Below are 17,682 nucleotides of genomic sequence, written 5' to 3' on the forward strand. Positions count from 1 at the left end.
AGATTGGGGAAGATTGAGGGGACAGAACTTTGATCAAAACAAATAATTAAATTATTCAAAAAACATAATAGGAAAAAGCAGAAAAATCCTGAGAACAAAACCCAGAAAGAGTTTCTAGCCTGTCCCAGTAAAGACTGAAAAAATGCATGAATCATGATGAAAATATAGAAAATTACGCTGTCTGCTGAAGCTTCCGGGAGGGGAGCCCGTGCCCCTGTAGGTGGATCTACCTTTTTACACTAGAAAGAAGTCACACCTAGTTCAAAATACTTTACAGTACTTGACTAAGCATGTTTTATCTAATGAAAAGATGAGAATGTTGATTACTACATAAAATTTGAGAATCTGGAGGCTCTTTAGCCTGCTGAAGTGCTGGACCACATCAGGAAATATAATATTTTACTCTCTTTATTTATTTGCAGCCAATGAATATTTAGTTTATCCAGTGTGTCTATGCTGCTGTTATTAAATAATACATTTTCACTGTTGTGTGCATTAAGTTCACATGCAGGAATTGTAAGGGATTGTAATTATATGCAGAAGATTGTATTTCGAAAAGGGTGAGTAAAACGGAAAAATAAAAGAAAAAGGACATACTAAATATATGACAAATAAAGTAAATCATAGGAAGGCGTAGTATTTCCTAGACTAGGGAGTGGCACTTTTTACGAAACTTTTTGAGGGGGGAGGGTTGACATTTTAGGAGAAAACAATTTTGACTGAAAGCAAACAATAGGGGAACTGTAGGAAAAATACAAGATATATTAGGAAAAAGCGAAAAACCAAGACATCCCAGTTAGAAGGGGGGGGTGGAGTCCAAAGGCATCCCCTTGCTTACATGCCTATTTTGAACAGTTTCTGTGTCAGTTTTTCAAATTTTATTTCTAGTTTAATAGTTTTTACTAGAGGAAACTAAATGTGCCATTTTATAATTTCTCCAATTCAAGGAGGCAAAGTCTAAATTTTGATTGGGGTGTTGTTTTCATTTACATTTTTACTGACATATCGTGCAAAAAAGACCACAAATCCCTCAAGTCATCAAACTCCTAACGGGATTTAGTCCGGGTCTAAAAGCCCAAAACTTCTAGCGTTACGCTAGAAGTTAATATATTTTTGAATGACTATTGCTTATTGATGTTTTGTGCCTTTATTTTAGCATAAAAATTAAACCCTATCAGGGACTAAATCACGATATGTTGGTCAATCTTGCAAGCCATTCAACTTTTATTTATGGGTCATGTGTCTGACGTGCCTGACCCAGAGATCAGTTATAGCAGTGGTTTGATCGACTACTGTCATTCTCGACATTGTTACTACTGATATAAAGTTGTTACAATTGATAGGCAATTTGTATTTATTCCTGACTATATTTAGCATCTAAAATTTCGATATATAAGTCATTTATAAACGTTAGCCAATTTTTGGAAAAGAAACTTTTAAGTTTTGAGTCTCTTAGCTCAAAATTGTAATCAGATTAAAATGCAAAAGTTTTTATTTTTGCTGATTTCGAATTATCACAACGATTCGATTCACGAGAATCGAAGATTTTTTTTTGTTACTTTTTTTTCCAACAAAGATTTGTTAATTAAAAATCATCAACAGCTCATTTTCAATGCGTAGAAACATTTCATTTGACAAGCAAAAAAATCCTCCACAATGTTCCCCTGAATTTTAAGTGCTAAATTTGCATTTTTAGACTTTAAGCTCAAAATATGTCAATACTTCTGAATCTTTAAAGAAATTCATCAATAGTTGTTGGCAACAATTTTATAGTTTCACAGGATCACATTCGTTGGCAAAAATTGGCGCTAACATTGGATGGGACTGGATTGTCGCCAGAATGGGAGAAAAGAACTTTACCTTTGGCCATAGTGACAATGTCAGGCGTTACGCCGTGCATCTGAAATCCCCAATAATGTTCTCCAGTTCTCCCGAAGCCAGTTTGTACCTTGGTAAAAATCCAAATTATAATGTTTTAATGTTAAAGTAAATGATTGGAGAAAAGTAAGATACAGTACCCCTCTGTAAATTAGACATAATTATACCAATTTCACTAGGAAAGAATTAATATTAAATTCAGTGACAAGTCATTAAAAAGGTCAAATGCGTTTTGGAGACCAGTGCGTAATAAGTTTAGCAAAGTGTTAGGTTTTTCAAAAAATTTTCCGATGGTGTTCACAGCTATTTCGGAATGGGAATAAAATCTTACAGTGACCCTAATTTAAGTAAGATGCTTAAAAAAAACTAACGGTGGTATTGTAGTTGATAATATTTGCTAATTCAGAAACTTGTTAAGAAGCATAAATGAAGTGTTTAGGAATTAAAATGCAGCCTGAATTGGGCCTGGAAATGTAGTTTCTGATGGGATAAATAAATCCTTTTTAGACTAAACTTTCTTTAATACTTAAATCACGCTTGATATACAAGCCAAGAAATAAGGATTTGTTTCGAGGAGGGGGGGGGGGCAGTATTTTGAAAAAAACTGTTAGTAAAAGTATTCAAATTTCTAAGTAAAATAGCAATCCGTCTTCATTGTCGTTGGAGGCTAAATATAAAAGTTCGAACGGCACCATTATGAAGTTTTATATATTTGCAATCTAGAAGGAAAAAGAGGTAGATTTTGTTATAAATATTCCTTGTAAAAGTAGTAATGTGAAAAGCTTTAAGCATTTAAGGGTATACAAAAAGCATGTTGGCCTTGGGACCAAAGAAAAGCAACTTCTAAAAATAAAAAACAACATAGCTCACTTTTTAAAATCTAGATTACTTTCTTTTCGTTGTAGATTGTAAAATTTAATACTTTAGAGGGAGTGAAGTTTCAAATAACAGAGGCGGAAGAATTAGGTAGAATTCGGTCTCACTTTTGACTAAAAGTTCCTGTTTTGGCTCATACTTATCTAGCGTTAGGCATTTAACACGTACCTTCATCTAGTCTCATTGCTAATTTCCTTCTGAGTTTGGAATTCATTTTTGGTTTTCAAACTATCGGATAACTTTTTGAAATCACTGGTGAATTAATTGAAGTTAAGAGCATACATATCTATGTAGTCTTTACCCTATTCAGTCATGTGTTCCGGAGGTCATTTATCAGTCATTGTTATGTTCTATCATTTTCATGTGAAGACACCAGCTGCTTTAACAAAAAAAGAGAACTTTTTAAATTATTATGAGTTTAGAGAGTACAAAAAATAATGTAATGCAAAATAATACAGAAAGATTTATGATATTGTGCACATGATTCCACCGTGACTTTTTTTAGACACACTTGCATGTATACAGGGAGTCAGAATTTCGATCCCTTGCCCAACTCCTCGAAATATTCAGCTTTTTTTATTTTTCAATAATTTCTTACATTTTACATGTAATTTTACTTGTTTTGGCAGGTTTTTTATGGCACTTGGTATTAACCAAGTGACATATAGCAGTCGCCAATTCTGTCGGTCTGTCGGTCTGTCTGTCTGTCGGTCCCGGTTTTGCTACTTTAGGCACTTCCAGGTAAGCTAGGACGATGAAATTTGGCAAGTGTATCAGGGACCGGACCAGATTAAATTAGAAATAGTCGTTTTCCCGATTTGACCATCTGGGGGGGGGAGTGGGGGCCCGGTTAATTCGCAAAAAATAGAAAAAATGAAGTATTTTTAACTTATCAGCGGGTATTTGGATCTTAATGAAATTTGATGTTTGGAATGATATTGTGTCTTAGAGCTCTTATTTTAAATCCCGACCGGATCTGATGACATTGGGGGGAGTCGGAGGGGGAAAACCTAAAGTCCCGGTTTTGCTACTTTAGGCACTTCCAGGTAAGCTAGGACGATGAAATTTGGCAAGCGTATCAGGGACAGGACCAGATTAAATTAGAAATAGTCGTTTTCCCGATTTGACCATCTGGGGGGGGGGGAGTAGGGGCCGGTTAATTCGGAAAAATAGAAAAAATGAAGTATTTTTAACTTATGAGCGGGTGATTGGATCTTAATGAAATTTGATGTTTGGAATGATATTGTGTCTGAGAGCTCTTATTTTAAATCCCGACTGGGTCTGATGACATTGGGGGGAGTTGGAGGGGGGAAACCTAAAATCTTGGAAAACACTTAGAGTAGAGGGATCGGGATGAAACTTGATGGGAAAAATAAGCGCAAGTCCCAGATACATGATTGACATAATCGGAACTTATTTGTTCTCTTTGGGGTAGTTGGGGGGGGGGGGGAGTAAGTCTTAAAAATTAGAAAAATGAGGTATTTTCAACTTACGAACGGGTGATCGGATCTCAATGAAATTTGATGTTTAGAAGGATATCGTGTCTTAGAGCTCTTATTTTAAATCCCGACCAGATCTGGTGATGGGGGCGGGGAGTTGGGAGGGGGAACCTAAAACTTGGAAAACACTTAGAGTGGAGGGATCGGGATGAAACATGGTGGGAAAAATAAACACAAGTCCTAGATAGATGATTGACATAAACGGAACGGATCCGCTCTCTTTTGGGTAGTTGGGGGGGGGGGTTAATTCTGAAAAATTAGAAAAAATGAGGTATTTTTAACTTACGAACGGGTGATTGGATCTCCATGAAATTTGATTTTTAGAAGGATATCGTGGCTCAAAGCTCTTATTTTAAATCCTGACCGGATCTGGTAACATTGGGGGACGTTTGGGGTGGGAGACCTAAAATGATGGGAAACGCTTAGATTGGAGGGATTGGGATGAAACTTGGTTGGAAAAATAAGCAAAAGTCTTGCATACGTAATTTACATAATTGGAACGGATCCGCTCAATTGCGGGGGGGGGGGGGGGGTAATTTTGAAAAATAAGAAAAATAACGTATTTTTAACTTACGAAGGAGTGATCGGATCTTCATGAAACTTCATATTTAGAAGGACCTCGTAACTCTGATATCTTATTTTAAATCTCAACCGGATCAAACGTAATTGGGGGGGGGGCAGTTGGGGGGACCGGAAATCTTAGAAAATACTTAAAGCGGTGAGATCAGGATGAAACTGGATGGGAAGAATAGAAACCTGTCTAAGATACGTGACTGACATAACTGGACCGGATCTGCTCTCTTTGGTGGAATTGGGAGGGAGAGGTAATTTTGAAAATTGAGATATTTGTAACTTACGAAAGGGTGACCAGATCTTAATGAAATTTGATATTTAGAAGGATCCTGTGCTATAAAGTTTAACTTTAGGTTCTGACCTTCTCACAAGTGCCAAATGAGCTCTTGGCTCTTCCGACCTCGTACCATATGAGCTCTCGGCTCTTCCGACCTCGTCCAAATGAGCTCTTGGCTCTTCCGACCTCGTACCATATGAGCTCTCGGCTCTTCCGACCTCGTCACAAGTGCCATATGAGCTCTTAGCTCTTGTTTTTCGAATCTATTAGGCTCCTTCCTCGTTTTCAAATTTTGGCCTTTTTCATAATAGATTTTTAAATATATGGCTGAACATATTCTATTACAATGGAAAAAAAGAATTTTACACTTTTATGTAAATTTTAGTCAGTTTCCCATATTTCACTCTGCACCATGAGACGAAAAACTATAATATCGTAAGTAAAGCTTTTTCAAAAAGCTATGCTTTCAAAGAATTTTGCTTCAGCTTTCGCTCCAAAAAAGGTTTGAAAGCTTTAGTTTTTCGTATTTAGTACAAGAAGACCGGTAAACCTAAAGAATTCGCACTTCATTTATTTTTCTTTTGTTTGGAGCCTAAAGAGAAAAAAAAAGGGACAAACGATTTTTGGGACGCTAAACACGTTGCGTACACGCTCAGTACCTTATTTCCCTTTATATATTTTTAAATAATCTTTTCTAAACAAGCAGTTAAAAAAAAGTGGCTCTAACATGTTATTTATCGAATTTCGAGGCCTCGAAAAGTCTTTTTTGGAAAATATCGGCCTTTTGTTTCTACGAACCAAATAATGAAAGGAATTATGCAGGTTTAACAAGACAATTTTGTTGCATTATATTATTAGAAATTTTCATCCAAGGAAATTTGTTCATATATCTATTTCATTTTTTTAGTAGAAAAGATACACGAGAGGGTTTAAGAGATAATAACGGTTTCAATCTAAATAAAGCAGTGACAAACGTACTAAAAGCAATAGCAATAGCAAAACATTAATTAATAAAAAAAATTCAGAATATTTCGACTGCACATTCGGGAGGCCTTTTCAACGGAAAAAAAGGAAAAAGAGAAAAATTAGTTAATAATCTAAAGAAAAAGACAAAGAACAACACAAACGAGAAAAAAACAGACAAAACATATAAATAAAACTCACATCTTAACAAAAGTTCCAAAGTACGGCAAAGCTGTAATCAAAGAAAAGACACCCAAATTTGTAGATAATGTTTCTCTATAAGATCGAAAAGATACTAAATAAATAGTGGAAAAGATAGGATTCCAAGAAACATACAAATGGGTGTTTACAAGATTCCGTGTTCTTGTGGTAAATTTTATGTAGGAAGAACACAACAAAATTTCTAAAATAGATTACAGCAAGATAGAATGAATTCTCAGAATAAATAGAAAAATTTAGAGATTCAAAAAAGAGCATGTTCCCAGGATTCAAAAGGTGATGCCATCCACTTTACAAGCTATTTCTGTTTGTGACTTCAGACAGAAAGCGCCTCTTAAACTTTAATAATTCTCTATTTTCTAAAGAAATTGGAGCTTGCCCTTTTCTCCTTTCCAAGTAGTGGTAATAGAAAGTTGGCAAGAAATTTGTGGATTAAGAGAGATACAACTTTTGTTTTAAATCAGGCTATTAACCGTTAAACGGCAGATAAAAGTGCAAGACTTGAGTGTTTTGCAAACGAATTTGTTCATGAGACACGCTATTTTGAAAATTTTAAGGGGTTGAGAACTTCATTGTTTCAGTACACATAGGAAAGAACAACCAGATTTTGAGTATGCAAAAACAAGCCAAACCATAATGAGGTAAAAATGAGCTAAGTCCCGATCAGATGCTTAACAAGCTAAGGCAACAAGCAGGTCCTTGGCCCCCCATCGACCCACCCTTATCGCCATCAACCCTTCAGGAGGTAAGTGGATATATTGTAGCTTTTTTGAAGCAGAACGAAAAAAGCAGCTTCAATCTGAATTTCTGAAAAGTTTCCACAACACTCCACATTCACCAAGCAACTTAAATGTAACTGAATTTTGTTTGTTAGTGGACTGTAAAGGGATCAACAAATAAACAGTAGGTTTCACATAGGAATTTTGCTTTAGTCAAATATCACTTACCTCATCTGATATGCAAATACCTCCATAATTCCTTATTAGTTCAAAAGCCTTCTTAAGATAACCTTTAGGGAATTGAACTGTACCTCCTACACCCTAAAAAGATAAAAAGAAACGATGGTAAACCAAACTGAAAGAATTCAATAAGTTTACACGTTCAATTAAATTGAAAAAGTCTAGGACACAATCTATAAACTATTGAACATAGTACTCAGAGAGCTCAGACCATGGCGCTTCAAATTTGTATTCATGGTTTGATTCCAAATTAGTGTTACAAGAAAAAAGTAACATTCAGATAATAAAAAATACTTAACTGAAATTTATTCAAATGAAGACGTGTAAACACCACTTGCTCTAATTTGCGGAAAATGAAAAACAAAAAATGCATATCAAGGAAATACGTTCCATGCCATTTATTACATTAAACTATCCCAGCTTGAAAAAAATTCGAAAACTAATATCTCCCTTTACCATAAAATACTAAAGAAAAGAACACTAACAAAAGCATTCAAAATCAGAAAAAGGTGCCAAATAAACACAATACAAATACTAAAAAGTTGCCCATCTTCCAGTGAAGGATGAATGTCTGAGACTAAGACATCTTTCTTAACTCTGAGTTAATAAGGAAGACAATCATTTAGTGTATGGGTTTTTTACTTTACTTTTTCATTCCAATTGACAGTGAAGATTAGCAAGATTAAACTACACTCTTCTACTTTCTTCGTTAGGATATTTGTTAGACGGAAAATATACAGCCCGCAAGTGCTTGGTCACTAGATATGAAAATCAGAGTAACGGAAAATCATTCAGAGATAAATTTCCCTTGGATTCAGTAACAACCAAACTCAAAACCTTTGGTATTAAACTCATCATGCCTGTGTTGTTCGTGCTTGGAAAAAAAAGTCAAAATTTTAAAACAATTTACGACGTATAGCCCGATAATCACTTCATTCAATTATTTTATATAATTTAAATTTAGTAGGCTTAACTGATAAAAAAAATATGCTGGAATAGTAAAAATATTTTTTTTTCACCTCTAAATTTTGACAATGTTAAAAAGTTACTAATAATCATGAATTGTCCGTGAATAAAAATCTCAAACGCTTCTTGCCTTTAATAGGGTATTGAACCTCATAAGGGCATATGACAGGCCAATTCCTTTAATTATATGCAAACAATCTTTCCAGATATAGACTTTGGCGATCAGATTCTTGAAAATATTTGATTTAAAGTCACCTGTGAAGAGAAACTTCTTCTGAAAATCAAAGACTCATTTACAGGCATAGCATTGATCATATGGAGATAATGCTATAGCTATCGGTCGTTTGAAGAAAAGGTAGACGTGGTCGCAGCATGGTCTTACACGTGAGGTTCTTTAGTATAAATTATGAATTGAATGACATTTCTACCCGAGAAGATTCGATCAGGAGTAGAAAGAGTAAAATAAAAATAAAAACAAGCAATTTAAGAAACATTTCTATCTTTAAATGCAACGAAGAATAATTTTGTTTTTCTATTGCTCAGAATTTGAGCAATATGTTTTAAGGCTAAAATTAAAGGAACAATTATGAGATATTTTATCATTATTCAAGGATGACTTTCTCTGCCATGGCCCCTTATGTAGTTGAACAAGTATGATACGGATGAAGGAATTTGCTTTTCAGATTTCCTGCACAGTTTGAACTTTCGGATAAAAGGTTTTCCTATTTTATGGGAGTATATATGTATACAAGAAATAAAAAAAACGTAATCAAACATGGAAATTAAAAAATTCTTTAGATGATATTCTTGATCATAATTATATTAGTACTTTGGACTTCTGTTTGTATATCAGAGCCTGAATATCCCCATTCCAGAATCTTCTACACTGGTAAATCACAAATATGCATGTAACATTTAGGTAAAAAAAAAAAACTTCGAAAAGATGTATTATGCGTACCCTAGTAGCAAACACCCAACAATCATAAAGAAAATATTCAAAAGCAATAGAAACTCATGGTCCCTTCTCAAAAACTCAACGGGTGATCTAAAAACAACTCAAAACTGACAATCAGTGAAGGCCTAACCATTACACATTTCCCCAGCGCCTTTCTCTTCCACGTACTTCACTGCATCATGTTCAATTAAATTGAACATGCATTCTCCACTCTTCCAAGCGCAAATTTTTCTTCAAAACCGTAGATTAATAGACCCTAGTTGATGTTTAATGAAAAAAGTAATAAATATAAAACTATAATGAGAAAATGATAAGAATACGAAAAAGAACAAAAAAAATATTATTTTTAAAAACATAAGAATTTAATAAAAATAATAGAAAAAAATTTGTCTGTCGCGAAAAGAGCCGTGCAAGTAAGAACAGATTGAATGAGCAGAGTCAGCTGTCGGGATAATAATATAAAAACTTGTGCAAACGGGCTTCCAATTTTATTTCATATAATTATGATAACTGATGAGAAGATTAAAGTGTATGACATCCGTTTTTTGGAAGAAAGATATTCCTTCATGAGAGGCACGACCGATGCATCGATGAGAGAATTTCGAGGCATCGGCAACTTCAATGTCTTGTTAAATACTGGCGGAAAAAATGGATACAATTTTAAAACAAGAAAGGATAGGTATCCAACAATCGGTGAAAATTCCCAACACTTTATCTTTGTACCATGATTTCTCCAAAGCATTAGATTCTTTTAACTAATCTCAGTGGTGTTATTTTTACCAGCTGACTTGCCAAACTGAGTCAAGACTCAGGTCACAAAGACCTATTACTCTCCAAATCTCAGGGACATAGTATCAGTGCATCAGCTTCAAAAGTCTTAACACTTCTGAAAACATGTTGAAAAAATACAGAACTAACTTGAATTGATTCAGCAAAAAATCCGGCCACTTTCCCTTTCGGAACGGAATATCTTAGAACTTCCTCCAATTCTTCAACGTATTTTTCACTTGCCAAGCATTGTCCTGAAACAACATATGATAGAAAAAAGGCCGCATAAAAACTGAAGCCATGATCTGAATACTCAATATAGGAAAGACTGACAGGTGAAATAAATAAACAAATAATAAAATGAAGCGTATGTATCCTAATGAGAAAAAAAAATGCCTGAATAAAAAAGACATGCAATAGATCAGTTTAACAACGAGATCTATATTTTGTTTTCCTCCTTCATGTTAGGGTGAATTTTGACCCCCTGAAGCAGTTTGCCTTTGATTAATCCCCAGAAAGATAAAAAATGCTGATTTCAAAAATATTTTGACCTAGTTGGTAATTGACTTAATGGCACTGAAACTTTTAATTTGGTCTTGCAGTTTTTGTTGTTTTGAATAATCCTTTGCAATTGCATTTTTTTGATGTTACTTATATGCTTTTTAGTTTACACTGAAAGCAGCTGCCGAAATATGCAGCTGATACTAATTGCTGTCTTTGTGACATTCTACACAATTTCTTGCTTTTGCATCAGTCTTATTTACAAGTAAAATGAGTTAAAACCATTGAAAAAAATAAATAAAGGAATAAATATCTTGCTGCAAGCCTCTACATAACTGTGCAGCGCAGTGGGAGAAAGAATAGCATTCCATAAAACTAGATTAACCAGAAAAAGAGGTTTTATTATTTTACTAGGGTCTAAATTAGCATGACTGTTTACTCAGACGCACAGTTTTGGTTGCTCGAATCCCTTGCTGAGACGTATATAGCACATGCTATAAATATATTTTAAATAAAACGTACGCATGAAATGTCATTAATCATAAATGAGTAAAAGTTTACGTTATGTCGATATCAAGCAAAGCTTTACCTCTTTTGTAGCTAGTACACTAGCTGTAGGAGACTATTAGAGCTATAAAATATAGGAATATTAAATGAGAAATATTAGTACCCATACCCCACAAAAATCCCCTAGGTACATTCACCAGCGACTCCAAACAAGAATATATCGACTCATTTTGAAACACTTGATAGTTCTACATTCCCAATTGCTGGATTTTGCTGGGGAAAAAACATGCAAGTATACAAAATATAGGAATTTTCTTTAATCCTTGCGGGAAAATACAGATACGCATGCGTTTATACACAAATTTTGACAACAATCAATGAAGCAACAGTTTCTCCTGCGCCGTATTGAAGAGTCAGATTTCTGCTGATGCTTCTAGTCCTGAAGACAGACTGACACCCTCCTTTCTATATTTATGGACAAAAACACCAAACCTAGTGTGGCAAACTTAGACTCCAAGAATCATTAAAAGAGACTCCTGTTAAAGTATCGGATGAACTTTTTCTTAGTGGTAATTCTTACCTAGAAACGTCAATTGTTCTTATTATTTTTTCGCCGTATGCATTGCTGTCCAAAATGTTTTCAAAAACAGTTTTAGGATAAAATTAGGATGTATATTTGCATCATAGAGTGTCAGATTATATTCTTTGTAGGTGGAGTCAGGATATTTAACAAGTACCAAAATGTATTCTGAAAGACCATCAGTTTGGTTTCAACAGGCTGGTATGGTCTTTCGTCAATCAGAATATTTTCAGGCCGAAGTTGCATGCATGGCAGAGTCGAATAAGGGTCAGTTCTAGCCCAGTGATATTAACCCAGTGATATTTGTGAAGGAAAACAGTGACATTAAACACTTGTCGTAGGCTGATGATATTTTTCGGACTGTCTAATATTGATACGAATTTCTATTAATTCGCTACAATCCCATCTAAGGAAAACAGTGTTGGAAGTTAAACCTTCAAGAACATGATTCCTTATGACAAATATTAATGATTTCCAGCGTCATTCAATTAGAGTGGGGGCAAGGGTGCAGCTAAAGAGGATTCCCCTCCTCCCCCAAAAAAAAAGTTCCAAGGCGTTGGCACGCAGCATCGACACCTGGCTCCGACGGTCCCTACTTGCGTGGGCAAAAGTCCAAGAAGTCGGCGCGCAGCGCTGACACGAAGGCAACGGGACGTCGGAAGCCTGTTATTTTAAAATAAGGGTGAGTCATTTTCAATTTTCCCCATCTAATTCTTTCTTCGAATTAGTCTATACGAGTTATCATATACCAAATTAACGCAGTCTGGATCCCAACGTCTTTGACAGGTTGTGTCTGGTGGAATTTGCCGCTTGCCAGAAACTGCGCGTGCAAAGGTAAATAGATCACTTGATACCAGTTGGCGCAAACAGATCACTTGATACCAGTTGGGTCCAGTTGTGAAAGTAAACTTGGTTTGTGTACTTCGAGTTCATTAAAAATCAGAACAAGTGTTGTCAAGTGCAAAAGTAACTTTCTGGCTTGACAAAGTAGACGAGAAAAAATAAACACAGTTAAGCGAAAAAGAATGAAGTCTGTGTGTGAAGACTTCAGCTACAAAGCCCATCACTGTTAACGACTTTGATGACGACTATCGAAGCACTCATGCAGCAAAGTATCATGTAAAACAGTTCTATCCGAGTTCAAAGAAAGACGCTCTATCCCAGTCCGTTAAAAGAAACTCAAAAGAAAAATTTACATTCTTATGGTTTCGTCAAATCGGTGACGCAGTTTGTCGAGCGCTTGAAAACAAAATCAAAAGCTCAAAGTACCGATGAAGGTAGTGCTGTTGCTAGTGCCAGTGACTTTGTTGAAGAAACAAACGAAGAAACTGGGAGCATTCTTAGTTTCAAGGCTCCAAGCGAGGGTGCGTGTCAATTTTCTGGCCTCAAGAAAGCTGGCGAAAACTTGGAGTCTGAATCGGAAGAACTTTCACTCGAGATTCAAGCCATTTCTCTTGTTTTGGAGATGGTCAAAGACGAAAGTCACACACTGTCGTCACTACTTCTCTCCCCGGGTAGTTCCTCATTCTGTACTTTAAAGTGGACATTCAGACCTGTAATTCTTTTTCCCTCCATTTACTTAATTTCTCTCTTCGCCATTTCAAACCAAACACAGAATTACACTAGCTTAGGACTCTTAAAACCTTTTTTTTCAATTTTCTTAACGATAATCTCAAGGGCCACATGATCAATTTTGCTGTTTCAAGGATTTTTAACCGACGTTCAAATGATTTTTTATTTCCTTGCGCATGTAGCTCTATTTATGGTGATTAGTCCTTGTCATGCATTATCAATTATTTCTACAGCATTGAATATTGTGAAAAGTAATGGAGTACTATAGTGCGGGCTGACTAACAGACGGGACTTTGGACAGCTTTCTCTATTGCCAATGACCATAACCGTGCCCTTCCATTTGTACCCATGGAACTGTACCCGTGACTTTAGCTGAAGGTGAATGGATCTTCAGCAAAATAAAATGGTAAAAAACTGATTGAAGTCAACCATGGAAGATGAAAGGCTTGATTCACTTAAGCTACTCTACACCAAAAAAGACATAGCTGCTGAGTTGGAGTCATTGGCACTTGTTGATAAGTGGAAAATGAAGAAGCTTAGGCGTATCTGTAAAGTTCATTCCTTTGTAATCACTTTGTTTCTGTATATTGGAATTCTGTAATAAATCGAATTAAATCTGGTAAATTCTATATAGTTTCAATTTAGCTAATAATAATAATAATAATAATAATAATAATAATAATAATTTATTTATGCCCTCTTTACATACAAAAGATGTACACAGAGGAGTATGGAAAGAAAACTGAAAAATATAAAAATTACACTTCTAATGAAAATCAGTAAGTCATAGCTGGTTTTTTTTTGCACATAACTAAAAAAAAACACACTCACAGAACATGACTTATAAATAATAACATAACTCATAAACATAACTTATAAAATAGCACCCATAAACATAGCGCTTAAATATCTATTTTATTACAGAAATAACGACAGAGCTGTTTTCCATTAAATGAGACAATTAAGGGGAAAATTTATTCTATTTTCTCTAGACCGTCTAAGAAATCGGTCGTCTTGTTGATCCATTTTAACAGTAATATCAAATATCCCGGATTTTCGTATAATATAACTATTTTTGAACCATAGTGGAATTCCAAGAAAATATTTACAAAACCGGAAAAAGTAAACGCGGATACGCTTTTTATCACTTTTACTCAAAAACTTCAGAAATGGAACAATGAAAAATACATGATGTGCAAACATTGAATTATAAATTATAGCAAGTGTTTGTTTATCAAAACGACCTTTCACCCTGCCTAGCAGGCCATATGTTTTCCTAAGTTTTCCCAACACAGATGATAACACCAACTCCCGCGTAGCCTTAATTGACGGACCAAAAGGCAACCAAAGGTAATTAATGAAATCTTTATTAATAATACTAAGTGATCCCACCCTAATTGAACGATGCTGGATATCACTTTTACTATTCGCCACTAGGCGAATTCTGTTTTGGATGGTTCAATCTCTAATCTTATCTCTCGTAGATGCGAGTGTAATATATTAATTGCATTCTGCATTGATATTAAATTATCCGAGAACAACAAAATATCATCAGCATACAATAAGTGGCTAATGTCGATACCCTTAATCACATGTGGGGGTATGAACCGTGTGGCTGATCTAATTGCGTTATTAAATATAAAGCGGCTAAGAACTGACCCTTGTTTAACTCCACGACGTAAATAAATCTGGTCTGGAAGTTGCCCTCCCGAAAAGATTCTCACAGATGAATTACCATACCAGCCCGCCAAACACTGCCCTATAAATGGGTTCACCCCACCACGCAACAGTGACAAAAAAGCATGGCTATGCAACATACTATCAAACGCTTTTGAAATATCAACTCCACACACAAATAATTGTTTTTTAATCTTATGATGGTTTTTCCAATATTTCTAGGATTATTGCGATTGCATTTTGAACCCCTACACCACTTCGAAAATCCAACTGTTGATCCCCCATATCGCACTTTGTTGTTGGATATGGAAGTAAAATTTTTTAAAATAATTTACTAATAACAGAACAAAGTGTTATTGGTCTATATGATGAACATTGTGAAAGATCCTTGCCCTTCTTGCGTATACAAACCACTTATGTGTCTACATTTGTCGACACACTCTTTGTATCGCCCCTCCAAACTCAAAAACCTAGCTGCATCTTTGGATGGGACCACAGGAAAATTTTAATCAAGATTCTACTAATTACCTTGGGTCACCTTCCGGAACAAAAGTTATAGCTACAGCATAAAATATAGCAAAATTTATAGTTACAGCCTCGGCTAGTGTCCGCTGAATTGGAACACTAGTGTCGGAACAATTTAGAAAATTTAGGCTCGCTAATCGGGGTGAAAGGTTATTTTGATGAGCAAACACTTGCTGTATTATATAATATAATCTTCACTTCCTTTCATTTTTGAAAATTTGGATTTTTACGGGAAAAAGTGCATCCCAGTGTATATTGTTCCGGTTTTGTAAATACTTTCTTGGGACCCAGTTATGGGTCAGAAGCAGGTATATAATCCGACCATATAGGAAATTTTGATGTAAAAAAATGGATCATTTTATGATCCATCTCTGATGCTATCAAGAAATAATAGCATATATTTGCCTTTAATATTCCCGATGGATAAAGAAAATAGTTTAGTCCCTAGAGCTTCCGAAAAATTAAGTGGTCTATCATGACTGTTGTTATCGTCGTTTCCTGCATAACCGGCGTTTTGTTACTTTTGAGTTTATTTCTTATACTCCCCTGAATACATCCATGCATGTATAGATGACACAAGGAAATTAAATAAGAGGATTGCAGCAATAAAGGACACAATCCAGTTATATGCAGCAAATGTTTCATTTTTTCCCCCTTTTGAGCCCTAAATGTAAAAATATAAGATTTTCATTGTCAATAGCGGAGCCATCAAGAAAGCTATTCCGTACAATTTATGAAATGAATAGACGGAATAGATGGATAAACTTCCGTAGAAATCATAGGTAGCGCAATAGCGCTGCCTAAGTAAAGAGCGATGTGGGCACAACGTCTTGTTCGAAAAGAGTTCATTTGATTGGAAATTGAAAGAGATAATACCCTTTTTAATGGTCAACCACAATCGGAGGGCAACTAATCCCCCTCCCACGCCCACCATTTTCCAAACACATACAATGAAAATTTAGAGATAGCCATTTTTTTCAACGTAGTTAAAAGGTCTGGAAATCATGTCATTGCGGATGACAACCCCCCGGAGCCCAAAGGGCAAGTGTTGTAAGCCATGCCCTGGGGGCATATAAGGTTTTTTATAGAAAGCATGGTCGTATAAACTTCGAAGAGGGCTCATTGGATTGTTAATCTGAAGTTCTAGTGCCCTATATAAGGTTCAAAGTCATCGGAGGGCGGATAATCCCCCCCTCCACACCTTGGATTTTCCTGAAATGCATCTAATAGAAATTTTGAGAATACCACTTTTTCCGGGGAAACTTCGAAAAAAGTTCATTCGATTTGAAATTGAAAATGCTAGTTCCCTTTTTAATAGTCAAAAGTGATTAGAGGGAAACAATCCCCCCCCACTCCCACCAATTTCCAAAACACATTTAATCAAAATTTTTAGATATCTATTTTGTTTAGCGTAGTTTAGAGGTCTGAAAGTTATGTCTTTGAGGATGACCACCCCCGCCCTCAGCCTCAATGCAAAGGTTGTAAGTTGTGTCCCGAGGACATATAAGGTTTTATGAAAACGGTGGTCTTATAAACTCCGGATGGGTCTCATTTGGGTATTTCAACAAATACATCCAATAGAAATTTTGTGACAGCCATTACTTCGAAAATAGTCGAAAGATCATATAATAAGTCCTTTGGCGTTCACAGAATTCCCCTGAGTCCGGGGATAAGGGTTGTAAGTTATGCCCCAGGGCATATAAGGTTTTTATGGAAGGGATGGTCGTGTGAACTTTAAAAGAGGCTCATTTGATTGGAAATGTATAGTTCTAGTTCCCTTTTAAAGAGTCAAACATAATGGAGAGATACTAGCCCCCCCTCCCTGACATCCTCTTTTCCTGAAATGCATTCAATTAAAATTGTTAGATAGTCATTTTGTTACCAACAGTCCAAAAATCCTACAAAAATGCCTCTAGGGCGGACACAATCCCCCAGGCCCACGGGCAAGGGTTGTAAGTTATGAATGAAAGTCGGAAGTTCGAGTGCCCATTTAAGAGCCAAAAATGAATGGAAGGCAATCAGCCCCCCTCCCCCCAAAGCTTATCAATCCCCAAAACACATCCAATCGAAAATTGAAGAGATATAATCTGTTCAAAATTGTTGAAAGGTCCAGTAATTATGTCTTAAGGGATGTCAACCTCCCCACAGTCCTCAGGACAAGGTCTGTAAGTTACATAATTCGAATATGTTATTAAAAAAGTAGTGGATGTTAGAACTTCAATTTTCACTAAGATGAAGGGGATTTAGGCGAGCCTTTCAGAGAATGTTGAGGGGAGTGTTGAACTAAATCAAAACAAATTATGTGCATACGGATTGCCAAAAGGGTGTAACACAGGAATAACTGAGTATCTTAATTTAGAAAATTCACGAAATGATAAGGGAAATGA

General features: G+C 35.6%; 1 protein-coding gene across 1 annotated transcript in view; it reads right to left on the reverse strand.

The window, feature by feature from the left end:
• The window catches only part of LOC136034635 (alanine--glyoxylate aminotransferase 2, mitochondrial-like), a 76,852-nt gene that overhangs the window by 32,434 nt on the left and 26,736 nt on the right, over window positions 1–17,682 (reverse strand). The window contains exons 7-9 of the mRNA XM_065715936.1: window positions 10,084–10,187; window positions 7,233–7,325; window positions 1,861–1,948 (exon numbers count right to left, since the gene is read on the reverse strand). Coding sequence (XP_065572008.1) covers window positions 1,861–1,948; window positions 7,233–7,325; window positions 10,084–10,187 — 285 coding nt within the window. The remainder of the gene's footprint in view (window positions 1–1,860; window positions 1,949–7,232; window positions 7,326–10,083; window positions 10,188–17,682) is intronic.

Source organism: Artemia franciscana, chromosome 13 (assembly GCF_032884065.1).
Source record: "Artemia franciscana chromosome 13, ASM3288406v1, whole genome shotgun sequence".
NCBI lineage: Eukaryota > Metazoa > Arthropoda > Branchiopoda > Anostraca > Artemiidae > Artemia > Artemia franciscana.